The sequence below is a fragment of the Urocampus carinirostris genome, chromosome 8, assembly GCF_059441175.1.
Source record: "Urocampus carinirostris isolate Australia breed hairy pipefish chromosome 8, RoL_Ucar_1.0, whole genome shotgun sequence".
Taxonomy (NCBI): domain Eukaryota; kingdom Metazoa; phylum Chordata; class Actinopteri; order Syngnathiformes; family Syngnathidae; genus Urocampus; species Urocampus carinirostris.
The window spans coordinates 6,697,601-6,721,292 of NC_142356.1; the positions used below are offsets into that span (position 1 = coordinate 6,697,601).

Below are 23,692 nucleotides of genomic sequence, written 5' to 3' on the forward strand. Positions count from 1 at the left end.
TGAACTGGTTGCCAGCCAGTCGCAGGGCACACGGGGACAGACAACCGGCCAATTAACCTGACATGCATGTTTTTGGAATGTGGGAGGAAACTGGAGTGCCCGAAGTTATATCAAAATATTGGGTTTTAAAACTATTAATTATAAATCAGCATCAGCATTTTTCAAAGAGAAGGGTATTGCCACGTGCAATCAGTATTAACAAATGCTCAGAGTAACTATATCAGACTAAAAAAACGTATTGAAGATCACTAGTATTTTTTTTGTTTCCTGACTGGAACCAATGTGAAAACAATACAATTTATGGCACAGCATTAAACCCATTGTGAGTTCACATTTATGCACGACAGTGGAACCTCGGTTTTCGAACGCCTCTCAGTTGGAACAAATCGGAGTCCGACCAAAAATTTCGAGAAATTCTTGCTTCGCTGTTCCGTCAAAAAAATCGGAGTTCGAACGCCGGGGTGGATGTTTCACGTCACATTTTTTTACTCCTTTTAATTTTCCCAGGTGCAATTGCACCTCCAATACACTAGGGGGCATCCGAGATTAAACAAATGTGTAGCAAATGGGCCGAGTTACAGAATTTCACCACACTGATGAAGCTGCAGCCACCAGAGTCATCATGACTTTAATGACACTGTCATGAACCACTTCCGAAAAGTGCTAAAAAGAAGGCAGAAGCAAGTGTCATTGGATAGATATTTTAAGAGAAAAGAACATCCTGTAGCCGAGTCATCCGTAGCAAAGAGATTTGAACGTGTGAGAACCCCTCATACAGAAGAGCTCCCCGAAGTTTTTATGGAAGGGGACTCTCCTTCCAAACAATAATCGTCCTTCCTCCTCCATCCCTCTCACCGTCCATCTGCGCCTTCTGCTGACCACCACAAAGGTAAAAAAAATCCTATTCATAATTCTTTTCTTTACCCAGATTACGCTAACGCGAACGTACGATTAGCTTGGGTTACATTTATGTTATTTGTGTCTTAAAGGTAAACAAAGGTAAACATTCAGGGTGTTGGAACGGATGAAAACGATTTAAATTATTTGTAATGGGAACAATGATTTCTGTGTTCGAACAAATCGATTTTCAAACAGGGTTCTGGAACGGATTATGGTTGAGAATTGAGGTTCCACTGTATTTGTGTACAATGATGATCGCTGGAAAAATGGACGCCTTACTTCATTTTCACAGTCATTTTCATTGAGGTCCGAATTCCATATTCTAATGACGATATCAGTGGTGCGAAAATGGAAATCCGGGTGGTCGGCTATGTCGTACACACTCACGTCTTCTTCCACGCCGATAACCTGGAGGTCAGGACAGAAGGGGGGGATTCCAGGTAAATATCAAATCGAAAATAAGACGCTCACATTTTTATTGTTCCAATCTGTGAACAGACTGCCTGACCGACCTCCACATCATCACCGTCAGTGTTGAGTTTGATCCACTTGACCACACACGTCCTGCCCTTGTGGTCACCTGACTGGATCACACCATAAACACCTGTGTCTTGGAGGGCTTGGGCTATTAAAAAAAAAAAAACAATGATTTGTCTAAGCTTATTTTTTCCAAACATTCAAAATATAAACAAGGTTGTTTTTTTATCATTTGAAGAATATAACCAAAGTCCGCTGGACATGGAAGAATCTAATGCATGCTTTATTTCTTCCCATTTAGATAACTGTAATACCCTGCTCTCTGGACTATCCCATAAAATGATGCAAGTAAATCTGTTTAATACTATGAAGAATAGAACCGGTCTGCCTATTTTGCCCTAAGGCAAACACGGAGGTGCCGTTGCATACTTGTATCTCCTCTCGTTTAAATGATTGAAATTCCCTGCTCTCCGGAGTCCACAAAATGATTGTCAGAGTCCTGCAGCTTTTGCAGCACTTGTGCTGACGGCAGCCAGGGGAGTGGAATCACATTAGACAAGTTTTGATATCATGTCATACTCTCCCCCTGTGTGTTTCAGGATCAGTTTTACGGTGCTTTTATCGGTTTTTAAATCTCTTAACGGTCTTTGGCAGTGTCGGAAACTCATGACAAAAAGTTAGCAGACACCAGGGCAGACAACTCTGAAAAGTTGCCTGCCCAGCCATAGAGTTGCCTGCCCCATTTTTCACAACTTTAAAAACAATAAAACGACTAATAGCAAAAAAAAAAAACATTGTTGCAAAGTATTAAGGTTGATAATCAGAAAATATATCAGAACAACACTTTAAATTTAAGTTTATTAGAAATCTAATTAGAACATTCATTGCATGTAAATGACATTGCTGTTTTCCATCTGCCATCAGTATGTACCTGTATTTACTCCACGATGCTTTGAATATACGTTTACATTTTGTAGCGTCATAGATTTTGTTAGCTTCTTTTGAATATGTCTTCTGGAGCTGAGGTTTGGGCTAGATTCCTCACCATTTATCTATTTTTCTCGTCTTCTTTGAGCGTCTACTTTAGAAACTGATATGCAAATGCACAACCTTGTAACACTCGGGAAAGTCCGGATGCACAGAGTTATTCGATGCAGTCTTCTGATCGACTGCCAAGTATGCAAATTGGTAAACAAACCGAAATTAGGAAATTTCCAAACTGAACGAAGATTTTGAAATCGGAATAAAGTAAAAGTGTAATTTGGAAAAAAATCTATGGCTTTTTTTTTTCTTGAAAAAGTTGTCGGCCACCCGGACGGAGACGTTTTGTAAGTTGTACGCCCAACGTAAAAGATGCACTCCCCGGGCGTTCGGGCAGACGGTATTTCGGACACCATCTTTGGCCGTCTTTTCTGTCCGACCTGCCTTAATCATTTTATTTTATATATTGTTTTCATACAGCACTTCGAGTTGCATTTCGGTGTCCGAAAAGTGCTTTAAAGATACATTTTTAATTGATAATAACTCATTTTAAAAATAGAAAAGTAGGGTTTAAAATGATTTCTAAAGAATTTAATTTGTAAAACTTACGTCGTTTGTCCACAACAAAGTCACCGGGACAAAACTCGTGGCCGTCCAGGTGCTGGATTGGGATGAGGTCATTTGAGCGAATTCCTTTCTCTACACGCCCATCCTTCCACATGACATCGGCTGTGGTCTTTGTTGACACAACCTCCACTGCCACACTGTACACAAAAGAAATACATAGTTTCAATTAAAAATGTTATATTTGGGGGGAAAAAATAACTAAAAAAATCACTTTTATCAAACTATAATCATACTGCAGAAGAAACATAAAGCGCTTAAAGTGACAGTGTTTAATATTTCACCACTAAAGATCACAAACTGGACTGGACTGCCAACACAGAAGCTCTATGTAGGAAAGGGCAAAGCCGACTTTACTTCCTCAGAAGGCTGGCCTCCTTCAAAATCTGCAAAAAGCTCCTGAAAATATTCTATGAGCTAGTAGTGGCAAGCGCCCTCTTCTATGCAGCAGCGTGTTGGGGAGGCAGCGTCAAGAAGAAGGATGCCTCTCGTCTCAATAAACTGGCTAGGAAAGCAAGCTCTGTTGTGGGCAAAGAGCTGGACAGCCTAACAACAGTAGCTGAGAGACGGGCACTGGAAAAGCTGCGGTCAATCATGGACAATCCATCGCATCCACTACACAGCATTATCTCCAGACAGAAGAGCAGTTTCAGCGACAGACTGCGGTCACTGTCTTGTACTACGGACAGACTGAAGAGATCTTTTCTTCCTCATGCCATGAGGCTCTTTAACTCTACCCGGCAGAGTAAAAGCCCACAGTAAATCACACCACCTACATTGCATATTACCGAATCGTATTGCAATATGTATTCTGTGTAGCACTATTTAGTTATTCTATATAACACGCTACAGTGGGCATTTGCACGTCACACTGGGTATTTGTATATTGTATTCTTTTGGCTTTATTATTGTATTGTTCTCAGCTCACGGATGCTGCTGGAAATGTGAATTTCTCTTCGGGGATGAATAAAGTATCTATCTATCTATCTTTGCAGCTTGGAATTCAATTTAAGTGTCTTAATTAGAACAAGACTCATTATAGAAACCCAAAGGATCCCCCTTGGAAACATCAAAAAAGCCAATTCCATTTTTTTCTTGGATAAATTCTAGACAGCGAAAGGACATGAAATCTGGTGTTAATCCACACGGGCAACAACAAAAGACAAAGCGATTTATAGATACACCCGGAGAGGCTGAAAAGAGCAAAAGAGATGGTCAGAGCTGGTGTAAGTGGCTAAAAAGCGACAGAAGAGAGCAAATATCTGAATTTGGTCAGAGCTGGTGTAAGCCGCTAACTTAAGTAGCCATTAGGGAGAAGCCACGACAAAGGCCTAGTAAAATAGTAAAGTATCGGGACCCTGAATCACGGACCTCAGCCACCTTCAGCTATGTAAGTTGAGTGACCCGATAGGACAAAGCAGGAGCAGCTAACAATAAAGATAATGTAAATTCCGGACTATAAGTCGCTACTTAATCCCCAAACTTTCAACCCTGCGGCTTATTCAGTGATGCGGCCAGTTCATGTAATTTTTCTAACGGCCGCCAGCGGCGCTCGAGTACAAAAGGTAAGATTTAGACCGGTGGAATATAGGCGCAGAGGAAGACTGCAACTTCACTAAAACTGGCTGCATGCAAAAGGCAACTTTTTCGCAAGTCTGCCAGTGGATCCTGACAGCTTGGGGCAGCATCAAAAAAATCCACCATAACCAACGGGTTCCGAAAAGCTGGTCTGCTGCGTGCCGGAGAGGAGGGCACAGAATCAGGAGTGGATGAAAGTTCCAGCGACAATGAGAGTGCGAGTCCGGCTGTGGGAGCGTGGGACGACGTCTATATTACACTGTTTTTTCCGACACTGAGGAAGACGACTTTGATGGCTTCGGTTCTAAGGAGGAAGATGAGGACGGTTTACCGTGATTTTTACAAGTAGGGTATGTTTTTTTAACAGACCCGTTTACTGTGTTGCGAGCGTGTTGCGAGCGTGTTGCTACCAATAACTGCCCTGTCAGGCACCGTTTGGGAATAAAGTTATATTATTATTATTAAAGCTTTGAAAACTCTCTCGGTGTATCGTCTTTCTTTGTAAATATGTGTAACCATGTATAATATGTATTTGCAACTCTATATTTTTGTAATGTATTTATTTGAGACACTTATTCCGATATGTTTTGCGAATTAAAAAAGAGGGGCGGAGCAAACGCGGGCTGACGGGAAGTGGGGTAAAGGTGAGTGAGACTTGTTTGTTGTCGCGGCGGACAATACTGTATATATATTTTTTTTTCCCAACCTTACCTTTGGAAATATAGACTTTTTTTCCTTGGATTACTTTCAACGGGTACCCGGACTCTGCAGGTCTGCATCAAACCTTAAGTACCGCTATCATTTTTCCGTTCATTTTGCCGGTTGTGATTTTTAGACTCTGTACTTTAATGAAGGGCATTTAGTTTCAATCGCGGGACTCACAGTCCGGTCTGGGTTAATTTTGTGTTTGTGAAACATTCTTTTAATGTGGGCGCATGCGGCTTATATACAGGTGCGGCAATGTAAGTACAAAATCGGTTTTCCTCTGAAAATGTGGTGGGTGCACTCTATAGTCCGGAATTTACGGTAGTTGCTAGCGACAAGCCAAGCAAGTGTCCAACATGAATGCCTAAAGAAGGAAATTGTGGAAAAAGAGTGGAAGATGCCTAAATGAAGATCTCGGCAACAATAAAATATTTACCTTTCATTTGAATTTAAAAATCGTTTTAGTTAAATGAATGAAGTATTTTTACACAACAAGGGATCACTTTATAATGCACACTGGGCCTTTAAAGCCATGATATGAGTCCCAGTCTTTTAATAGCACTCTAAAAAGGAGACTGCTCTCCATCTCACCTGTCTCCTGGTTTGAACTCTCTGGAGAACTTGGTCCTTTTCCTCTTGTGTTTCCTCTTCAGATTGCGAATGGAGAGTGGGATGCTCTTCTTGCGAGTGGTTCCCAGACCGCCACTTTGCGAGGATGCAGTGGAGCTGGCCGATGATGTCAGAGAACTACAAAGATAGAGTTGTTTTGATTATTTCAAGGCAGAATGAAAAAACTGTATAAGGAAAATATATTTGTTTCTCTTATTATCTAAATCAGTCCATAATGGTTTAGTAAAGTGTTATTTAGAGGGTTCTTGTTTACTAAAACTGTTAATGATAAATGTATAGTTGTGTTTATGAAAACATTTCAAATTAAATCTGGAGAGGATTTAGGGTGTGTTGTCATCACACAGGAAAAAATAGATTTTTTCATCAATTAAATAAAAAAGTATAAATGTAAAAAATACACAATTGAAAAAAACCTAAATGCAAATTAAAAAATTGAAAAAACAAAAATATTAAAATATGAAGGGATAAAAACATATTTGGAAGACTTTTCACATGACAATGGAAAAATATAACAGCCCTAAACTTCAAGCATAATGTGAGTTGGCAAGAAATGCAAAAAACAAATTAAAAAAATCAATTAGTTCACCCTTAACATTTTTTTTTGCAATCATTACATATGTAAAGCATATAAATAAAACTATACACTGATAACAGGTTAAAATCCACCCACGCCAAAAAAATTATATGAATGAAAACACATTTTCCCCCCAAACGAAATAATTAAAGAATGCAGAATTTAATTTTCAAAGTACCATATTTTACACACTATGAGGCGCACCTTAAAGCCTTTATTTTTTTCAAAAACTGACCATGCGCTTTGTAGTACAATCAATATTGAGTCTTAAGGTCTCGCAACTAAAGCAAGCAGCCGCCAACTAAAATTTCCCCCCGTGGGCGAAGTAGTCCGTAATGTATGCTGGGATAGAGATATATATATATATATATATATATATATATATATATATACACCGGTGTTGGGTCCTTTTTAGCATTTACAGGCTCGTATAGGCTAAAGCGGGGCAAAACAAAGCCTACAATTGGCAGAAAAGGCTGAACGTAAATCACAAGTTAGGTTGCTCTACGGCATGGAGAAAACATTTTTTACTAGTTTGTATTAGTAAACAGGAATTTTGGGGCTAAACTGACAGCTAGTAACAAGCAACGTCTATCGATGCAGATTCTTTTATTTTATTTGTCGGCATTATGGCGTGCTTTGGAGCGTATAATTGTTTGACACGGTTGGATTCACCACACTCACGGATGTAAGAGGACCATGGTTGCATATTATTATTGAACGTGATGGCTGCAAGACGACTTTGGTGAGCTACCCCGGCTTTATATTTTCCCAGTATCTTGTTTCAGTCTGATCTTGATGTTGCTGTGATTCAATTCAAAGTGATTATTGTCATATACACAGTAAAGAACCACGTTTCCCTGCACGATGAAATTCTTACTTTGCTGTCCACACAGTTGCCACAAAAAAAGAAACTAGAAACTAAGAAATGGTTGGCATTTCTTGAATCACAAGAGTAAACTTCCTAATGACATGTGGAATGACGCATTTGAGTGATTGGTGACAACGTACAGACACCCTGTCCGTACATGTCTGAGACACGTATTAGTTTCTTTGCGAGCCGTTGAAATTTCCAGGGGTTAATACGTTTGACTGAACGATCTGACCGTTTTGTTGATGTTCCCACTGTAGCGCCCTATAGTCCGGTACGCCTTATGTATGGAAATATAGGACAAGAAAATATTTGGGGGGGGCGCATTCTAGTGCAGAAAATACTGTACTTCAAAGTTCAATGCCATGGCTGCTTTGAAGCTTAATAAAAGTTCAAATTTAAGTGAAATAGCTCTAAAACTTTGGATCGAAACTAATGTTCACACAGTTAGTGAAACTTCAACTTTCATAGCAGGACTAGTATCATATTTCAGATTCAAACAATTTATATCAACAAAACTTATTCTATACAAAATTAAACCAAACGTCAAAACGAAAGGCTGCAAGCGCTGCCAGACCTCGTATCGTCCGTGTCTTCAGCAGCTTCGTCGTCTGCGTCTTCTTCCCCGAGTTCTGCAGGAGCGTTCTCAAGATCTACAGGGTTCTGATTATTCGGGCAGTTGTTGTCGTGATTGGGAGCGTCTGACGGTTCGGAATTGTGCTCTGCTGTTAACGGACCAAATCAAGGAGATACATACCAGAATGAGTGACCTATTTTTTCATAGCCACGGCATGTGTGACATTGAAAATCGGAGTACTTGTATTATGTTTCGAAGTGACGTATTTTCTCAAAATGAACACACCCGTGATTATAACCTATGATAATAATTTACAACAGTGTTATGGACCGAGTTATAAATAGTACTACCAAACAAAGTAGGTATTGATAGAATGATCAAATCAATCTTTTGACTCTCCAACACTACTTTTTGGAGACATGTTTAGCAATGCTGCATAATGTTACTGTAATTGTAAACAAAAAAAATAAACACACAAATAGAAATAACTGGAATATGTGTGTGTGTTTTAATTTTTTCCCCCAATGTAGTATGCAGTTAAAAAACATGGTCAACAAAAGCAGGATTTAAATTGGCTATATCAGTACCCAAAAATACTAAAGGACAACTAGAATTTGCAAAAATACATTGAAAATGGGTTGTATGACAAAAGTAGCATCTTTTGTTTTTTGTAGATTACTCGAGTAGCATTTTAACTAACTATTCTTCAGTCAGTTCAAGGCTTTGTCTATCTGAGTGTGAGCAGAGTATATACAACATACATTTTTTTCTGACCATGATAAATGGATTAGGACTTTTTCTGTGAGAGAAATATCAATAGGAGCACCCTAATTTGCTCAGAATACCGTTTTGTTTTCCACCTTGTGCATTGACGCTCTGAGTCTTCTTGCTGGAATCTTTTTTGAAGAATCTTTTCAGCTGTAACACACAGATTCTTGCAGTTTTACGCATGAATTCAGTAATTTATTATATGAAATGAGAGATGATCCCCACCTTTTTGACCACAGGATCCTCTTGCAAGATCGGTATCCCTTCAGGTCCATCGAATGTGATCCGTGTGGTATCTCCGTTAGCAGGGAACACATAGAGCCCCCGGTCTCCAAGTTGCCGCTGAGTGTGATCAAAGTAGCCCAGACGTCTCACCCTAAATACAGTAAAAAAAAACACAATCTTATCACTGATATGTTATATCTGTGCTGAGCACTGCACAGAGCGCAAAAAAATGACCCACAGACTGTCAGAGTTCGCCTGACATCTCGCTGCTCCCACGACAAGACACCGCTGCCAAAATGGAATTTCTTAGTTGGGCATTCGGTGGAATTGATACGATCGATTCTACTAGGAGAGTATAAGTAGTGAGAGACCTTGCCCAAAAGGCAAGTACCCTAGCGGATAAAAGTAAGAATTCTGGAATAATTGGAAATCACTGTGGACATCAAAGGCTTTGAGGATGTTAAACTGTTGTTCGTCATTCTTACTGGAGGAATCTGTCCTGGCATTTGATGGAAAATGTCTGCCCGACCGATCAGAAAACAGACCGGACCACAAATGAGGTCTTACTTCAACACTGTGCTGCCATTCTGGCCAACAGCCCTGCCAAAGAGACCACCACACTCAACATCACAATACAACTACTGGCTGCCAGAACAGCTAGACTGATTGCATCGGATCAAGATTGACTTTTAGCTCTTCTCGTAGAAATCAAACAAATACCAAATTAAAATAAAAAAAATAAAAAATGAGTGGGAGATGTCAAAGGGGAACATGAAATAGATATATTATGCTAAACATGATTATGCTGATCTAGATTATATATATATATATATATATATATATATATATATATATATATATATATAAAATTTTTAATTATTTTGCGTCATGATGCGATTTATGTTGCTCGAAATGCCTTGTTATAAAAAACGGATTACATCTATCTATCTACCCCGGTCATATCCCTCAAGAGGAGTGACCGACAGCAAGACAAACACACACAAAGAAAACAAAAACAAAGAAAATAAAAAAGGGAAAAAGTAGTAAAAAACACACAAAAGTTTTTCGACTATGGCCAACCCAAATGCCCAAACACCAATTAAGCAAGTTGGTCATGCTTTCGTCCCTCCAGATGAAAGCAACCATGCCACTCGGGTCAGGGTGACACAAAACACTCTTCAGTTCAACAACAGGGCCCGACAGCTTTCACTGGTTTACCCCTGCTGCATCATAAAGGTGCCCTGCCCATCCCTTAGAACAAGTCTAAACATCCCACTATCCTTTCACAACACCTCTCCATGAATTCCTATTACCAACAAGAGCTATAGCTTCCACTAGATTTAGACCTCTTTCCTGCAGTGCACTCATAACACCATCCATCCACGTCAATTGCGGCCTACATATTGGTCTCCTTCCATTTACTTCTGCTCTGTAGATCCTCTTCAACATTCGCTTTTCATCCATCCTCTCTATGTGTCCAACCACACAACAGAGTACTCTCTTATCCACACGCTTGCTCAGTTCCACTACTACTCCAGTTCTGTCTCTCACAATTTCATTTCTCAATCTATCCAATCTTGTCACTCCTAACATACTCCTCAAACACTTCATCTCAAAAACATTTAATTTCCTTCTCAAATCTGCATTCAGACTCCAAGTGTCTGCACCATACAACACAGTCGGCACAATCACACTCTCATAAAGTCCCCTCTTAATATCCATACTCATACTCTTGTTGCTCATCACTCTCCTCAGAGCACCCAAAACCTTGCTTCCTTGATTCACTCTGTGCAATTCCTCGCACTCCATTCCACCAACTGCAGCCACATCACAACCCAAGTACCTAAAGCTTTCAACTTCTTCCAGCACCTGTCCATGCAACCTAATGCCATGCCCATTCCATCACGTGAACAAACTGATTACATGACCAGAATAATTTTTGTTTTGGTTGTCTGCCTTTCTATTCCTTCTGTCATTCTAATTGTCTATGAAAACTGTTGATTTTCAATTTATTGTAACCTTGGATAGTGTGAAAAACCATTTCAATCAACCAATATATCAAAGGTTTTTAAGAGTAGAGTAGACCCCAGGATATAGTGTCCCTACCTGACAAGATTTTCACTTTACAATGTGGCACACAGTTTTTTCAGCCCGTCTTTACAGCATTTTCCCCACTATACGGCATCAACAAATGATTTTCTGTGCCCTAAAAACATAGAAAACTCCACTGTTGTTTTTAGCTGGGGTACCTTGAGTTTGGAAGGCATTAGTTAATTACCATAGGTTTCTATTCTCAACTATGTGGCAATTTTACTTAGCAATCCTCACCTCAAAACGGATTCATGTTTCATATTGGGGGTGTGTTGTAGCGCACTCTCTTTTGTTTTCAATCAAGGAAGAGTGAGGAAGGAAAAACAACCTGCATAGATTCTCCTGCGTGATGGTACAGGGGGGTGGGTAGATGCTGTCAGAACCTTTCGGGGAGTAGCTCTTTGTGATCCACGTCACCTTCAGCTCAGAAACCTTGACCTAATGACACAATCAGTGAGTAAGGCAGATTCAATTACCTAAGAGGTTGGCTATATGGCAAAAATATCTCACCATTTTCTTTAAATGACAATCTTGATTTTAATCACAACTCCGTAAGACATTGTTGAAACTATTAGCACATTTCTGACCATATTCTTTTCATGTTTTATTAAACAAAACTATCTGACATTTGAGGAAATGTTTCTCCTTCCTTGTATGCTTTAATATCAGGCATCATTGCAAATACAGTAGCCTGTGTCCACTATGCTACCATTAAAATATTTGTGAGATCATTATTAGCTGATAAATTTAGCATTTGAATGCCAAAGTCATCCTAGCAGCTAAAGCGATCTAGCCCTCAATACAGCTAACGCTAAGGACTGTAGGAACTGAAAATCCAACAATCTTTCCGTTTTGTAGATCAAGATTTTGTTCAAATGCTCCACGTTTACACAAAATTAAACACTTTACCTCTTCCACCACAGCCCTAAACTTGCAATTCCGACAGAGGACAGGTTTGACTCCTGACAGCCACTGAACATTGGAAAAGACCTTAGAGGGTCCAATCAGCACCTGACCAGGATAGAACCCGTATTCCTCATCAAAGAACAGACCCTGAAAAACAATAAACAGAAAAAAAAATACCGTACACAAACAGATGAAAAAAGAGCAAACACAGAAAAAGCTCATTCTTATTTTGATCTTTAGATATCAAAGACACTCAAGCTTGGTTTAAGCATGCGGGAGGAACAGGACCATGAAATCAAACATACAAGAAGAGCATTATACCATACCGGATCACAAGAATGAGGACTGACATCGTACAATTTGGCACCATCCTCCAAACTCATAGAACATCTGGCAGGAAATCCAGAAAAAAATCAGTTGTCACAACATCACAATTAGAACACAAATAAACTGACCTGGATCCGTTGGAGAGCTTGAGGATGATGTGACTGGTGAAGTCATAGACTTTGCCCAGCCAAAAGTCGTAAGCTATGTAGTCGCCATACATGAAAGACTAAAAAGGGACGAAATATTTGAGAATTAATTGAAGGCAATAGTTAGAAACTGCTGCTGGAGATCAAGTAGGAAATGACTGATGTTGTGTTTTAGAACATAAATTCCTACAGAGGGCTCTAAGACAAGGAAAATCACAGGGTTGCCATGAAGATGAACAAAAGGGAAGCGCCGTACTGGACTGGCGGCATACTTATTTCTCTTGCAAGTACCACACTACTGTATATTGGTGCAACCACTTCCAATGTTACCGTTTTGAAATGAGTAAAATTAATAGAACAAAAAATGGAATGAAAACTGTGCCACAAAAACACCACTTGAAGTTATGACGTGGTAAGCAAGAAGCACATTCCTAATCCCGAGACGAATTCTTCCCTTTCCCCAACCAAAGGAGGGGAAGGGGAAGGATAAAGGGTAGGTAATGGGATTGAACCTAAACCTTACTGTCACTACAGTTACAATATTGATTAAAGAATTTTCAAAAAGATCGTTTTAACAGAATCAATTCTATTTTTAGAAGAATAAAAGTGAGTACTTACCCAAATATGTTGTAGCTCCTTACTGTTGACAGGATAGAGTACACAGTTTGTGCCCATAAGTTTCACTGCACACTCGATGTCCACATTGGTCACAATGCCACACTGGCTGTCCTACAACAAAAAATGGAGGAAAAGAAAATATCTCCTAAATTTTTAGCCTTGGTCAATAAAATAGATGAAAATATGTTTGCAATTTTTTTGGTTTTTCTAACCGGTTTTAACATAGCATCAAGTCTTACATTCGAATTACTGCGACGAACGATGTCACGAATCACGATGGATCGATCTTCAAGCAGCAACTGTGTGGAAAATGGGTCAAAAATTAGCTAAGTTTAACATACTATCAAGGAGATTGGAACAGGCTAAAACATGGCAGCTAATGGAGAGCAACAAGTGCACACCTAAGTGTTGATGGAAGCATATTCAGTTGAATTGCCTTTTTTTAAATGTAAAACACATACAGAAAAAAACCATTCAGATAAGAGTGGCTTTATGTGAATATTCTGACTTTTCTCTGGTGTTTGAACGCATCAGGAGTCCAGCAACTGTACTTTTTTTGTAAAAAAATTAAAAATAAAATAAATAGGCATTGCCATCATGTCAGAAATTGGTTGAGAAGACGTTAAAAAGGGTCCGTACAAAAGTCATTTTCATTTTCAAGTCAAAAAGTTGAAAAGACAACCTTTTGGGGACAACATTTCCCTAATGTAAATGTAAAAATGTAAATGGTCTGCATTTATAGAGCGCTTTTCAAGTCAATGAAGACTTCCCAAAGTGCTTCACACTTTTCCCATTTCACACACTAACTAACCGATAGCAGCGTCAGCCATGCAGGGCAACTACCTGCTATCGGGGGCATTAGTTATTCAGTGTCTTCCCCAAGGACACTTCCGACATATGACACGGAGGCTGGGAATCAAACCTGCGACCTCTTGATCCCAAGACGAGCGCTCAACTTCCAGAGCTAATGCCGCCCCTAACGTAAACCAAACAACTATTCTTGAACTAAATTTGATACGAGATGGATAGACTAAACAACCCAATTTTAGACGTCCATTTTTGGACTGAACAGTTTTTAAAACAGATTGTCAAGTCATGTTTATTTGTATAGCCCTTAATCACAAAGAGTCTCAAAAGGGCTGCAAGACTAGATCACACTAGATTTATTACGAAATCAAACGTACAAAAGGCATCCAGTGCTGAAAGGAATAGTGAGATTACAGCTCGGTGTGAAAGTGCAGATTTTCAACAAAAAGGGAAATTTTCTCATCACTCCTTCTGTTAAATCAGGTACAGTGGAACATCGGTTTTCGAACACCTCTCAGTTCGAACAAATCGGTTCTCGACCAAAAAATTTGAGAAATTCTTGCTTCGCTGTTCGGTCAAATAATCGGAGTTCGAACGCCGGTACGCTAGGGTGCGATGCTGAGGGCGTATGGGTGTAGATCATGTAGATTGCCCCCGCCCCTCATGAAGAACTGTTATCACGTGCGGACGCGTTTTGTTTTGCCTTCGCTTTTAATATAGGTGTACCAAGTGTTTTAGCCCCCAATTATGCCTCCGAAGAAGGTCGGTGCAGGCAGCAAAGTTGCTGCAGGTGAAAAAAGAAGAGTAGTGCGTAAATCTATTGCATTTAAGAAAGAAATAATAGCAAAATATGAAGGTGTGCGAGTTTCCGATCTTGCTATACATACAGCATGGCTTCTGCTGAGCACCACAAAGGTAAGAAATCCTATTCATAATTCTTTTCTTTACCCTTTGTTTATTTTTACACGTTTATGTTGGCGTAATCTCTTGTACGGAAGATTACGATAAAGCGAACGTATGATTAGCCTGGGTTAGCTTTGTTTACGTAAAACATTCAGGGTGTTGTAACGGAGCCCCATTTCCAATGAAGCGCTAGCCACTTGTTGCGGAGAATGACGTGTAAACGACCAGATTTTTAAAAAAATTTTACACGTTCATGTTAGTGTAATCTTTCGTACGGGAGATTACGCTAACGCGAACGTACGATTAGCCTGGGTTAGCTTCATGTTTACGTTCATGGTAAACATTCACGTGTTGGAACGGATTAAAAATGATTTACATTGCTTTTAATGGGAAAAACGATTTCGGTGATTGAACAAATCGGTTTTCGAACAGGGTTCTGGAAGGGTTTATGGTCGAAAACCGAGGTTCCACTGTAATTCTCAAGTGATAGGAAAGAGCAACAGAAATAAAACTGGCATATTTAATCCTGGACTGCGCTTCAATTTATTTTTTGAATCTGGGAAGAAAATCTCTGGGAAGGCCTCAAACCCGATCGTAATCAAAGCTGATGTTTGTCGATGTAAAAGGAAACAAGAACATAATCAATCCGGCCGATGACTTCTTGTAGTTCTTGTAGGCGAGTGGCGGCAGATTATTGATTGACACAAGAGTTCTGGGAACTACTTAGCCACTAAAACAAAACAGAAAAACAACGCCGTTTCCTAACATCAAGGCCAAAAATATATAAAGACTTCAAGATTGCGCCAGCTTGAGATAGAAAACGGAGTTTTGACTTGGAAGGTCGCAGATTTGAGTCAGTTTGTTCAGGTCAGTGTAGTTTTAATCGGAAAAATATTGCATAAGTGGAGCCCTGATTGGACAAGTCATTGTCATGTTTTACTCTTCCGGGACTAGAAAAATTATATGGAGCACAGAATATGACATAAAAAGAAATAAAGAGAGGAAAGAAAAAAAAAGGAAAAAAAGGAAGCTAAGAAACAAAGATACAAAATAAATAAATCACAGAAGTAAAGGAAAGAAACAGAAAATAATCAAAAGGAAACAAAGAAGGAAAAGGAAGTAAGTAAAGAAAATAACGAGGAAAGAGAAAAAAGAAAGGAAAAAAAGAAAGAAAAGAAACAGAAAATGAAGAATAGAAAACAAGGAAGGAAGGACGAGGGACTGAAATGGAAAAGTAGACAGAGTAAGAAAAGAAAGTAGGTAAAAAAAACAAGTAACAAGGAAAGAGAAAAAAATAACAAAAAGAAAGAAAGAAAAAAAACGAAACCAAAAAGAAAGAATTGAAAACAAGGAAGGAAGGAGGAGGGGCTGAAATGGGAAAGTAGACAGAGAAAGAAAAGAAAGTAAAGAAAACAAGTAACGAGGAAAGAAAAAAAACAAGAAAAAAGAAAGAAAGTAAAAAAAAACTAAACAGAAAAGAACAGAAAACAAAGAAGGAAGGACGAGGGGCTGAATGGAAAAGGAGAGAGAGAAAGAAAAGAAAGTAAGAAAACAAGTACAAAGAAAAGAGTTTCATACAAGAAAAACATGACGAAAAAAAAGAAAACAAAGAAAAGAAAGAAAAGAAAAAAAGAAAGGAATGACGCATGAACTGAAAAGAAGGGAAAGAGGATGAAATAGAAGGGAAAAATAAAGGTTATAAGGGAAGGAAAGAATAGTAAAAAAGGAACAAAAAGAAAGTAAGGGAGGAAGCATATGAAGAGAAAAATGGGAAAAAGAGAGGGAAGGAAGGAAGGAAGAAAAAAAAGGAAGGGGGAGGATAAAAAGTGGGGGAAAGGCAAGCAAGAGAGGAGGTAAGGAAAGAAAGAAGGGAAGGAAGAGAAAAGGGGAAAGGAAAAGGGGATAGAGGACCAAAAAGAAGGTAGGGAGAGGAAGGAAGAGAAGAGAGAATGAAGAGGAAAAAAGAAGGGAAAGAAGCAAGTGAATAAGAAAGTAAAGGAGAGGGAAGGAAAACGTGAAGAAGGAACTACTTTAAGTACACACAACAAATCTTCGCACCAACTATCGTGCCCACAATTTAGTACACTGTGCTCGTCCTCCCAACCTCTTCTCAGTAAGTAAAGACAAAATTGACAAGAAAAAGGACCCTCCCCCATCCCCGTCATTTTTATGAAAGATGAACACATCTCATCCACCAAACGAGTGACAAAAGTAGGGCGTCCATACAGAAGACTGACGAATCCAAAAGCTTTTTCTTCATTTTTAAGAGCGTCGTCGGCTGCTTCGCTAATGGGCAGTGCCGAGACGATGGGTATGAGAATGGAAGCGAGAGATCAAATGAGCTCCATTTTCTCAAAGCGGGACGATAAAGATGGAGGGGGCGGGGGGGATGGAGGGATGGGGCGATCAAATAGATGGAGGATAAAAGGTCGAAAGAGAGACGGGGAAAGAATGGCTTAAAATAGATTCCAAGTGTCAAGAAATATTTGTGGTTTAGCGCAAGAGCTTTCACAGCTTGGCCGAGTTAAAAAAACAGGAAATGCTACCTTATTTGGCTTATTAATATTCACAATCGATAATAGACCACAATATTAAAGTGACAGTGTGTGATAATTAACCGCCGGAGCTGGTTGTAGCTTAGAAATGGAGCTGAAGCGTATGGTTCGAGAAAGACCGACTCCGGAAGCCTGACCGACAAAATTCAAAAGTCTTATTCCATATTCCAAGCTGGAGCGGCTGAAAAGAGCCAACAGCTTGAGTTGGTCAGAGCTGGTGGAAGCAGCTAACTTTAGCGGCCAGGAGAAGAGGCTAAAATAAAGTAAAAGATTATAAGGGCAAACTAGAATTTATCATTGGGACACTGAATCACAGTTGTCGAGCACCTAACGAGGAAAGAGAAAAAATAAAAACAAGAAAAAAAGAAAGAAAAAAACGAAACAGAAAAGAATAGAAAACAAGGAAGGAAGGACGAGGGACTGAAATGGGAAAGTAGACAAAGAAAGAAAAGAAAGTAAGTAAAGAAAACAAGTAATGTGGAAAGAGTTTTATACAAGAAAAAAAGAAAAAAGAAAGAAAACAAAAAAGAAAAGAAAAGAAAACAATGAAGGAAGGACGAGGGACAGAAATGGGAACGTAGACAGAGAAAGAAAAGAAAGTAAAGGAAACAAGTAACGAGGAAAGAGAAAAAATAAAACAAAAAAAGACAGAAAGTTAAAAAAAAAACGAAACAGAAAAGAATAGAAAACAGGGAAGGAAGGACAAGGGACTGAAATGGGAAAGTAGACAGAGAAAAAAAAGAAAGTAAGTAAAGAAAACAAGTAACAAGAAAAGAGTTTTATGCTAGAAAAAAGGGGAAAAGAAAAAAAAACAAAAAAGAAAATAAAACAATGAAGGAAGGATGAGGGACAGAAATGGGAAAGTAGACAGAGAAAGAAAAGAAAGTAAGTAAAGAAAACAAGTAACGAGGAAAGAAAAAATAAAACAAAAAAAAGACAGAAAGTTAAAAAAAAGGAACAGAAAAAAATAGAAAACAAGGAAGGAAGGAAGGAAGGACGAGGGAATGAAATGGGAAATTAGACAAAGAAAGAAAATAAAGTAAGTAAAAAAAAACAAGTAACAAGAAGAGAGTTTTATGCTAGAAAAATGGAAAAAAAGAAAGAAAACAAAATACCCAATTCCCAATTCAAGGGACTCGCTGATGTTTGCTAGCATGACCACCTGTAAAAGTGACATTAAAAGACAAAGCAGGAGGAACTAACAGAGGCAGTGAGTGGCGATCCATAGTCTTCAGCCAACTGCCCAACACCAGTGGCCAGAGGAGGAAACAGTAGAAAAAAATTCAAAGTGCCCAAAACTGAGGACATGAAAGCGAGATGCACCTGGAAAGATCTGATATCTGGAGTTGGTCAGAGCTGATGGAAGCAGGCTAACAGGAGAAGGCGCCTTAAAGGTGAGTAAAAGATCCCAAGGGAAAACCACATTTATCAAGCATTGGGACCCTGAAAGTGGCTAAAGAAGGAAAAAAGTCAATGGTTACAAGCGCCAAATGCATAAATCTCAGGATCCGGCTATTTTTGCTAGCATGTTAAGCTACTGGCTACCCAGAACTTGCAGCCATGTGACTAACATGAGTGGCTAGAGAGGGTTAGGATAGAAAAAAACTCAAGAATAACTGAAACGGAGGACAATTAAGCTGGATGTACCTGGAGCCGTTAAAACGAGAGAACAGCTGGAGTTTGTCAGACATGGTGTAAGTGGGCTTACTTTAGCGACTGAAGACAAGAGAATCTACAACAAAAGCAATATTCAGGTTTGCCATAGAGAGCAGAGCTTTCAGCCGCTCTGCCCCCCAGCTCTGGAACTCATTGCCGCCTAAACTCTGGAAATTCTGCGACCCTGTTCACCTTCAAATCCGGACTCAAAACTCACCTCTTTAGACATGCCTTTTCTTACCTATCTGCCTCACATACTGCCCCTTTTAACTCTAATGTGTTTTATTTGCTATTTATTCCTGTACTTGCTTGTTTTACTTTTTTGTTGTGTCCTACTATATGTACAGCGACCGCGGGTGTCCTGAAAGGCGCTTCAAAATACAATGTATTATTATTATTATCTTTACCAAAAATTGGTATCCTGAAACAAGGAACATGGCTAGAGAGGGAAACACAGGGAAAAAACGTCCAAGCCATACACCCGATCTCTGAAAGCTAAGCAGGGTCAAGCCAAGCTAGTATTTGGATGTGAATACCGGGTGCTGTAAATAGGTCATTTCGCGCACGCTATGCTGTGACAGCACTGACTGTACCCCACCCGGTAAAGTTGGTGAAGGAGACCAAATAAATCTAATCATTATTACTAAGGGGACAAGCGACAAAAACCTAAATCACGGGACTCCGATGTTCAGGAATCAAGGACAAAGCAGGAGCAGCTAGCAACAACGAAAAGAGCTAGCGGCGAGCCATAGCCTGCAACCAAGTGGATAGAGAAACAAATACCGTCAATTCCGGACTATAAGCCGCTACTTTTTTCCCAAAGGTTCAGCCCTGCGGCTTATTCAGTGAAGCGGCCAATTTATGTAATTTTTCTAACGGCCACCAGCGGCGCTGAAGTATAAAAGGTAAGATTAAGACCAGTAGAATATGTGCGCCAAGAAAGACTGCATCCTCTAAGTTTATGCATACATTGTCTGTTAAGTAAAGGTACGTTCCGATAATGAGGAAGACGCCCTTGATGGCGATAGTTATGAGGAGGAAGTTGAGGACGATCTACCGTGAAATTCACAATTACGGGATGCTTTTTTTTTGACAGGCACGTTTGATGCATCGCAAGCGTGATCCTAGTAGCGTGTTGGTACCTTTCAAAGGCACGGTTTGGGATGAAAGTTATATCATTATTATTAAAATGAAATGAAATGATCTGCATTTATATAGCGCTTTTCAAGTGAATGACTTCCCAAAGCGCTTTACAATGTGCTCCACATTTCCCAATAGCGGCCTTGCAGCCATGTAAGGCGCTAACCTGCTTATTGGGGGTATAGTGTCTTACCCAAGGACACTTCGACATGTAACAAGGACGAGCCGGGATTCGAACTGGGATCCCTTGATCCCAAGACGAGCGCTCTACCTCCTGAGCTACTCCCGCTGTAAAGTGACGTCATTTTTTTCTTTTTTAATGAATCGGCATAGCATGAAAATAGTGAAAGTAAGAAAGGGCTTGCTTCTTGTAAAGCACTAACACCAAGAAAGATGAAATTGAAATTTATTTGACAAAGTTTAAGAAATGCACGCAATTGCATCACGAACAGGCTGACTAAGGCTGCAATCCTGACTTTAAAACCAGGAGATGGCAGCAGAGAGGAAAACAGTTTTACATTTAATACAGCTCATTAAAGAATAAAGAACAAGCAAAGCTGAGAAAAAAAACAAACGGGAAAAGGTATAAGGGCCAACATTTTTTTGTGTGCAATGAGTAAATGTTTGTGTGGAACACAGCTTAACTTACTGAAGCTTTGAAAACTCTTTCGGTGTACTGTCTTTTTTGGTAAATATGTGTAACCATGTATAGTATGTATTTGCAACTGTATATTTTTGTAATGTATTTAATTTAGAAATTTATTCTGTTATGTGTTCAACGGGCGAATCAAAAAGAATTGGCGGAGCAAACACGGGCTGATGGGAAGTGGGGTAAAGCTGAGTTACCGTTAGATCCGTCTGTTGTCGCAGCGGACAATAGTGGATATATATTTGTCCCATCCTTAACTTTGGAAATATACATTTTGTTTCCTTGGATTACTTTCAACGGGACCCGGACTTTACAAGTCTGCATTATACGTTAATTAAGGGTATCATTTTCCATTCATGATGCCAACTGTGGTTCTAGGATTGTGTACCATTAACTTTTGAATTGTGTCAGTAGGAGTCGAGGAGGCTAGGACCTTGACTATTGGCTTTGTAGTGTATTATAATTTGATGGACAATGGATAATTGATAAAGAATATAGGACAATAACTCTCTACAAAATCACAATTCTGGTGCGCTCGATAGTCTGCATTTTACGGTAGTAGAAAAAAGTCCAAAATGGCTGAAGTGGGAGAAAATGCACCCGTATACACCCGGACCAGCTGGAAGGATCCAATAGGAGGCGGTCAGAGCTGTGTCATTATTTTCACATCAGTTAACGACGAATCGTGACGTGACTCAGGCTAACAAAAGGAACAACAGCTGAAAATGCTTTCTTTTATAAAAAGGTCTGGCCAAAAAGAGCCCAAGTTGGCTCTTTCCACAAGGTTCCACATGAAGAACTCTTGACAATAGCTTCACGTGTTGTGAAAAAGGTTTGGAACAAAGGTTCTCCAGGTTCACTAAAAAGAGAAAAAAGCTAAACAAAATCTGGAACAAAGTCAGCTGTAGAGCACGCGTGTGTTTTATAAAGCAAACCTTCATTTCAAAAAATCACTATAATTTCTATATGAACCGAAATATATGTACGATCTCATAAACATGATGGTTGCAGAGTTACGTGACAAGGGCATTTTGACTTTTTTTTCCCAAGTTTCCTTCCCTAGCATCTCCTTGCCACTATTGTTAGCTACTCTGTAAAGCTTGCATCGTCCTTAAGTGTAACACGCATTCCACAACTGTTGACACAACTGCAACTCGACATCACCAAGTCTCATGATTCAGGATTCTAGCGCTAGTTTTCCACTCGTTTTCACTGCTTTCTTCTCTAGCCACTCACATCTCTCAGTTCTGCTATTTAGGGTCCTGATGTGAGACATATTCAATCTTTTATTGGCATTTTTTTTGTAATGCTTCGCCCCCGTTGATGCAACTCGACATCACCGAGTCTCAGGATTCAGGATTCTAGTGCTAGTTTTCCACTCGTTTTCACTGCTTTCTTCTCTAGCCACTCACATCCCTAAGTTCTGCTATTCAGAGTCCCGATGTGAGACATATTCAATCTTTTATTTGCATTTTATTTTAATGCTTCGCCCCGTAGATGCAACTCGACATCACCGAGTCTCATGATTCAGAATTCTAGCTCTAGTTTTCCACTCGTTTTCACTGCTTTCTTCTCTAGCCACTCACATCCCTCAGTTCTGCTATTCAGGGTCCCGATGTGAGACATATTCAATCTTTTATTGGCATTTTTGTTTTAATGCTTCGCCCCCATTGATGCAACTCGACATCACTGAGTCTCATGATTCAGGATTCTAGTGCTAGTTTTCCACTCGTTTTCAGTGCTTTCTTCTCTAGCCACTCACATCCCTAAGTTCTGCTATTCAGAGTCCCGATGTGAGACATATTCAATCTTTTATTTGCGTTTTTTTTAATGCTTCGCCCCGTTGATGCAACTCGACATCACCGAGTCTCATGATTCAGAATTCTAGCTCTAGTTTTCCACTCGTTTTCACTGCTTTCTTCTCTAGCCACTCACATCCCTCAGTTCTGCTATTCAGGGTCCCGATGTGAGACATATTCAATCTTTTATTGGCATTTTTGTTTTAATGCTTCGCCCCCATTGATGCAACTCGACATCACTGAGTCTCATGATTCAGGATTCTAGTGCTAGTTTTCCACTCGTTTTCAGTGCTTTCTTCTCTAGCCACTCACATCCCTAAGTTCTGCTATTCAGAGTCCCGATGTGAGACATATTCAATCTTTTATTTGCATTTTTTTTAATGCTTCGCCCCGTTGATGCAACTCGACATCACCGAGTCTCATGATTCAGGATTCTAGCGCTAGTTTTCCACTCGTTTTCACTGCTTTCTTCTCTAGCCACTCACATCTCTCAGTTCTGCTATTTAGGGTCCTGATGTGAGACATATTCAATCTTTTATTGGCATTTTTTTTTTAATGCTTCGCCCCCGTTGATGCAACTCGACATCACTGATTCAGGAATCTAGCGCTAGTTTTCCACACGTTTTCACTGTTTTCACTCTCATGGTTCAGATCCTACCTCTCAGATAGGACGCACTGCGTTAAATATGGCGAAATGACATCTGAGCCTTTTAGTGTTACCTGTGGTGTTCCACAGGGTTCAGTACTTGGCCCCCTTCTTTTCAGCATTTACATGCTTCCATTAGGTGATATTATTCGCAAGTATATCAGTTTCCATTGCTACGCAGATGACACTCAACTGAATCTTCCGATGGAGGAATCTGCCACACTAAACTGTGGAAATTTGGAGGCTTGCCTCACGGAGATAAAAGAGAGGATGCCATCAACTTCTTGCGCCTTAACTCTGAAAAGACCGAAATTTTAGTTTTTGGTCCATCTAAATGCCGTGACTTGTTCTCAAAAACTGCTCTGAACATTGAACATGTAATATCACCTAGAGTGACTCAGTTAGAAATGTAGGTGTCATATTTGACCCAGATCTGTCCTTTCACACGTGAAGAATATTACTAGAACAGCTTTCTTCCATCTTCGCAACATTGCTAAAATTCGTCCTATGTCTATGTTCTTGCACATGTCGACTGCACT

At 39.6% G+C, this 23,692-nt stretch overlaps 1 protein-coding gene across 6 annotated transcripts in view; it reads right to left on the minus strand.

The window, feature by feature from the left end:
* The window catches only part of ube2o (ubiquitin-conjugating enzyme E2O), a 39,074-nt gene that overhangs the window by 13,431 nt on the left and 1,951 nt on the right, over window positions 1–23,692 (minus strand). For 2 of the 6 annotated variants that reach the window (XM_088341449.1, XM_088341447.1), the window contains exons 2-14: window positions 13,238–13,297; window positions 12,999–13,109; window positions 12,363–12,460; window positions 12,234–12,297; window positions 11,911–12,054; window positions 11,330–11,439; window positions 8,911–9,061; window positions 8,778–8,835; window positions 7,918–8,065; window positions 5,857–6,012; window positions 2,968–3,122; window positions 1,413–1,525; window positions 1,180–1,308 (exon numbers count right to left, since the gene is read on the minus strand). In XM_088341449.1, the coding sequence (XP_088197575.1) occupies window positions 1,180–1,308; window positions 1,413–1,525; window positions 2,968–3,122; window positions 5,857–6,012; window positions 7,918–8,065; window positions 8,778–8,835; window positions 8,911–9,061; window positions 11,330–11,439; window positions 11,911–12,054; window positions 12,234–12,297; window positions 12,363–12,460; window positions 12,999–13,109; window positions 13,238–13,297 (1,497 nt within the window). Of the gene's footprint in view, window positions 1–1,179; window positions 1,309–1,412; window positions 1,526–2,967; window positions 3,123–5,856; window positions 6,013–7,917; window positions 8,066–8,762; window positions 8,836–8,910; window positions 9,062–11,329; window positions 11,440–11,910; window positions 12,055–12,233; window positions 12,298–12,362; window positions 12,461–12,998; window positions 13,110–13,237; window positions 13,298–23,692 lie in introns of all 6 variants that reach the window. The other 4 variants (XM_088341446.1, XM_088341444.1, XM_088341448.1 and 1 more) reach the window with 3 other exon arrangements.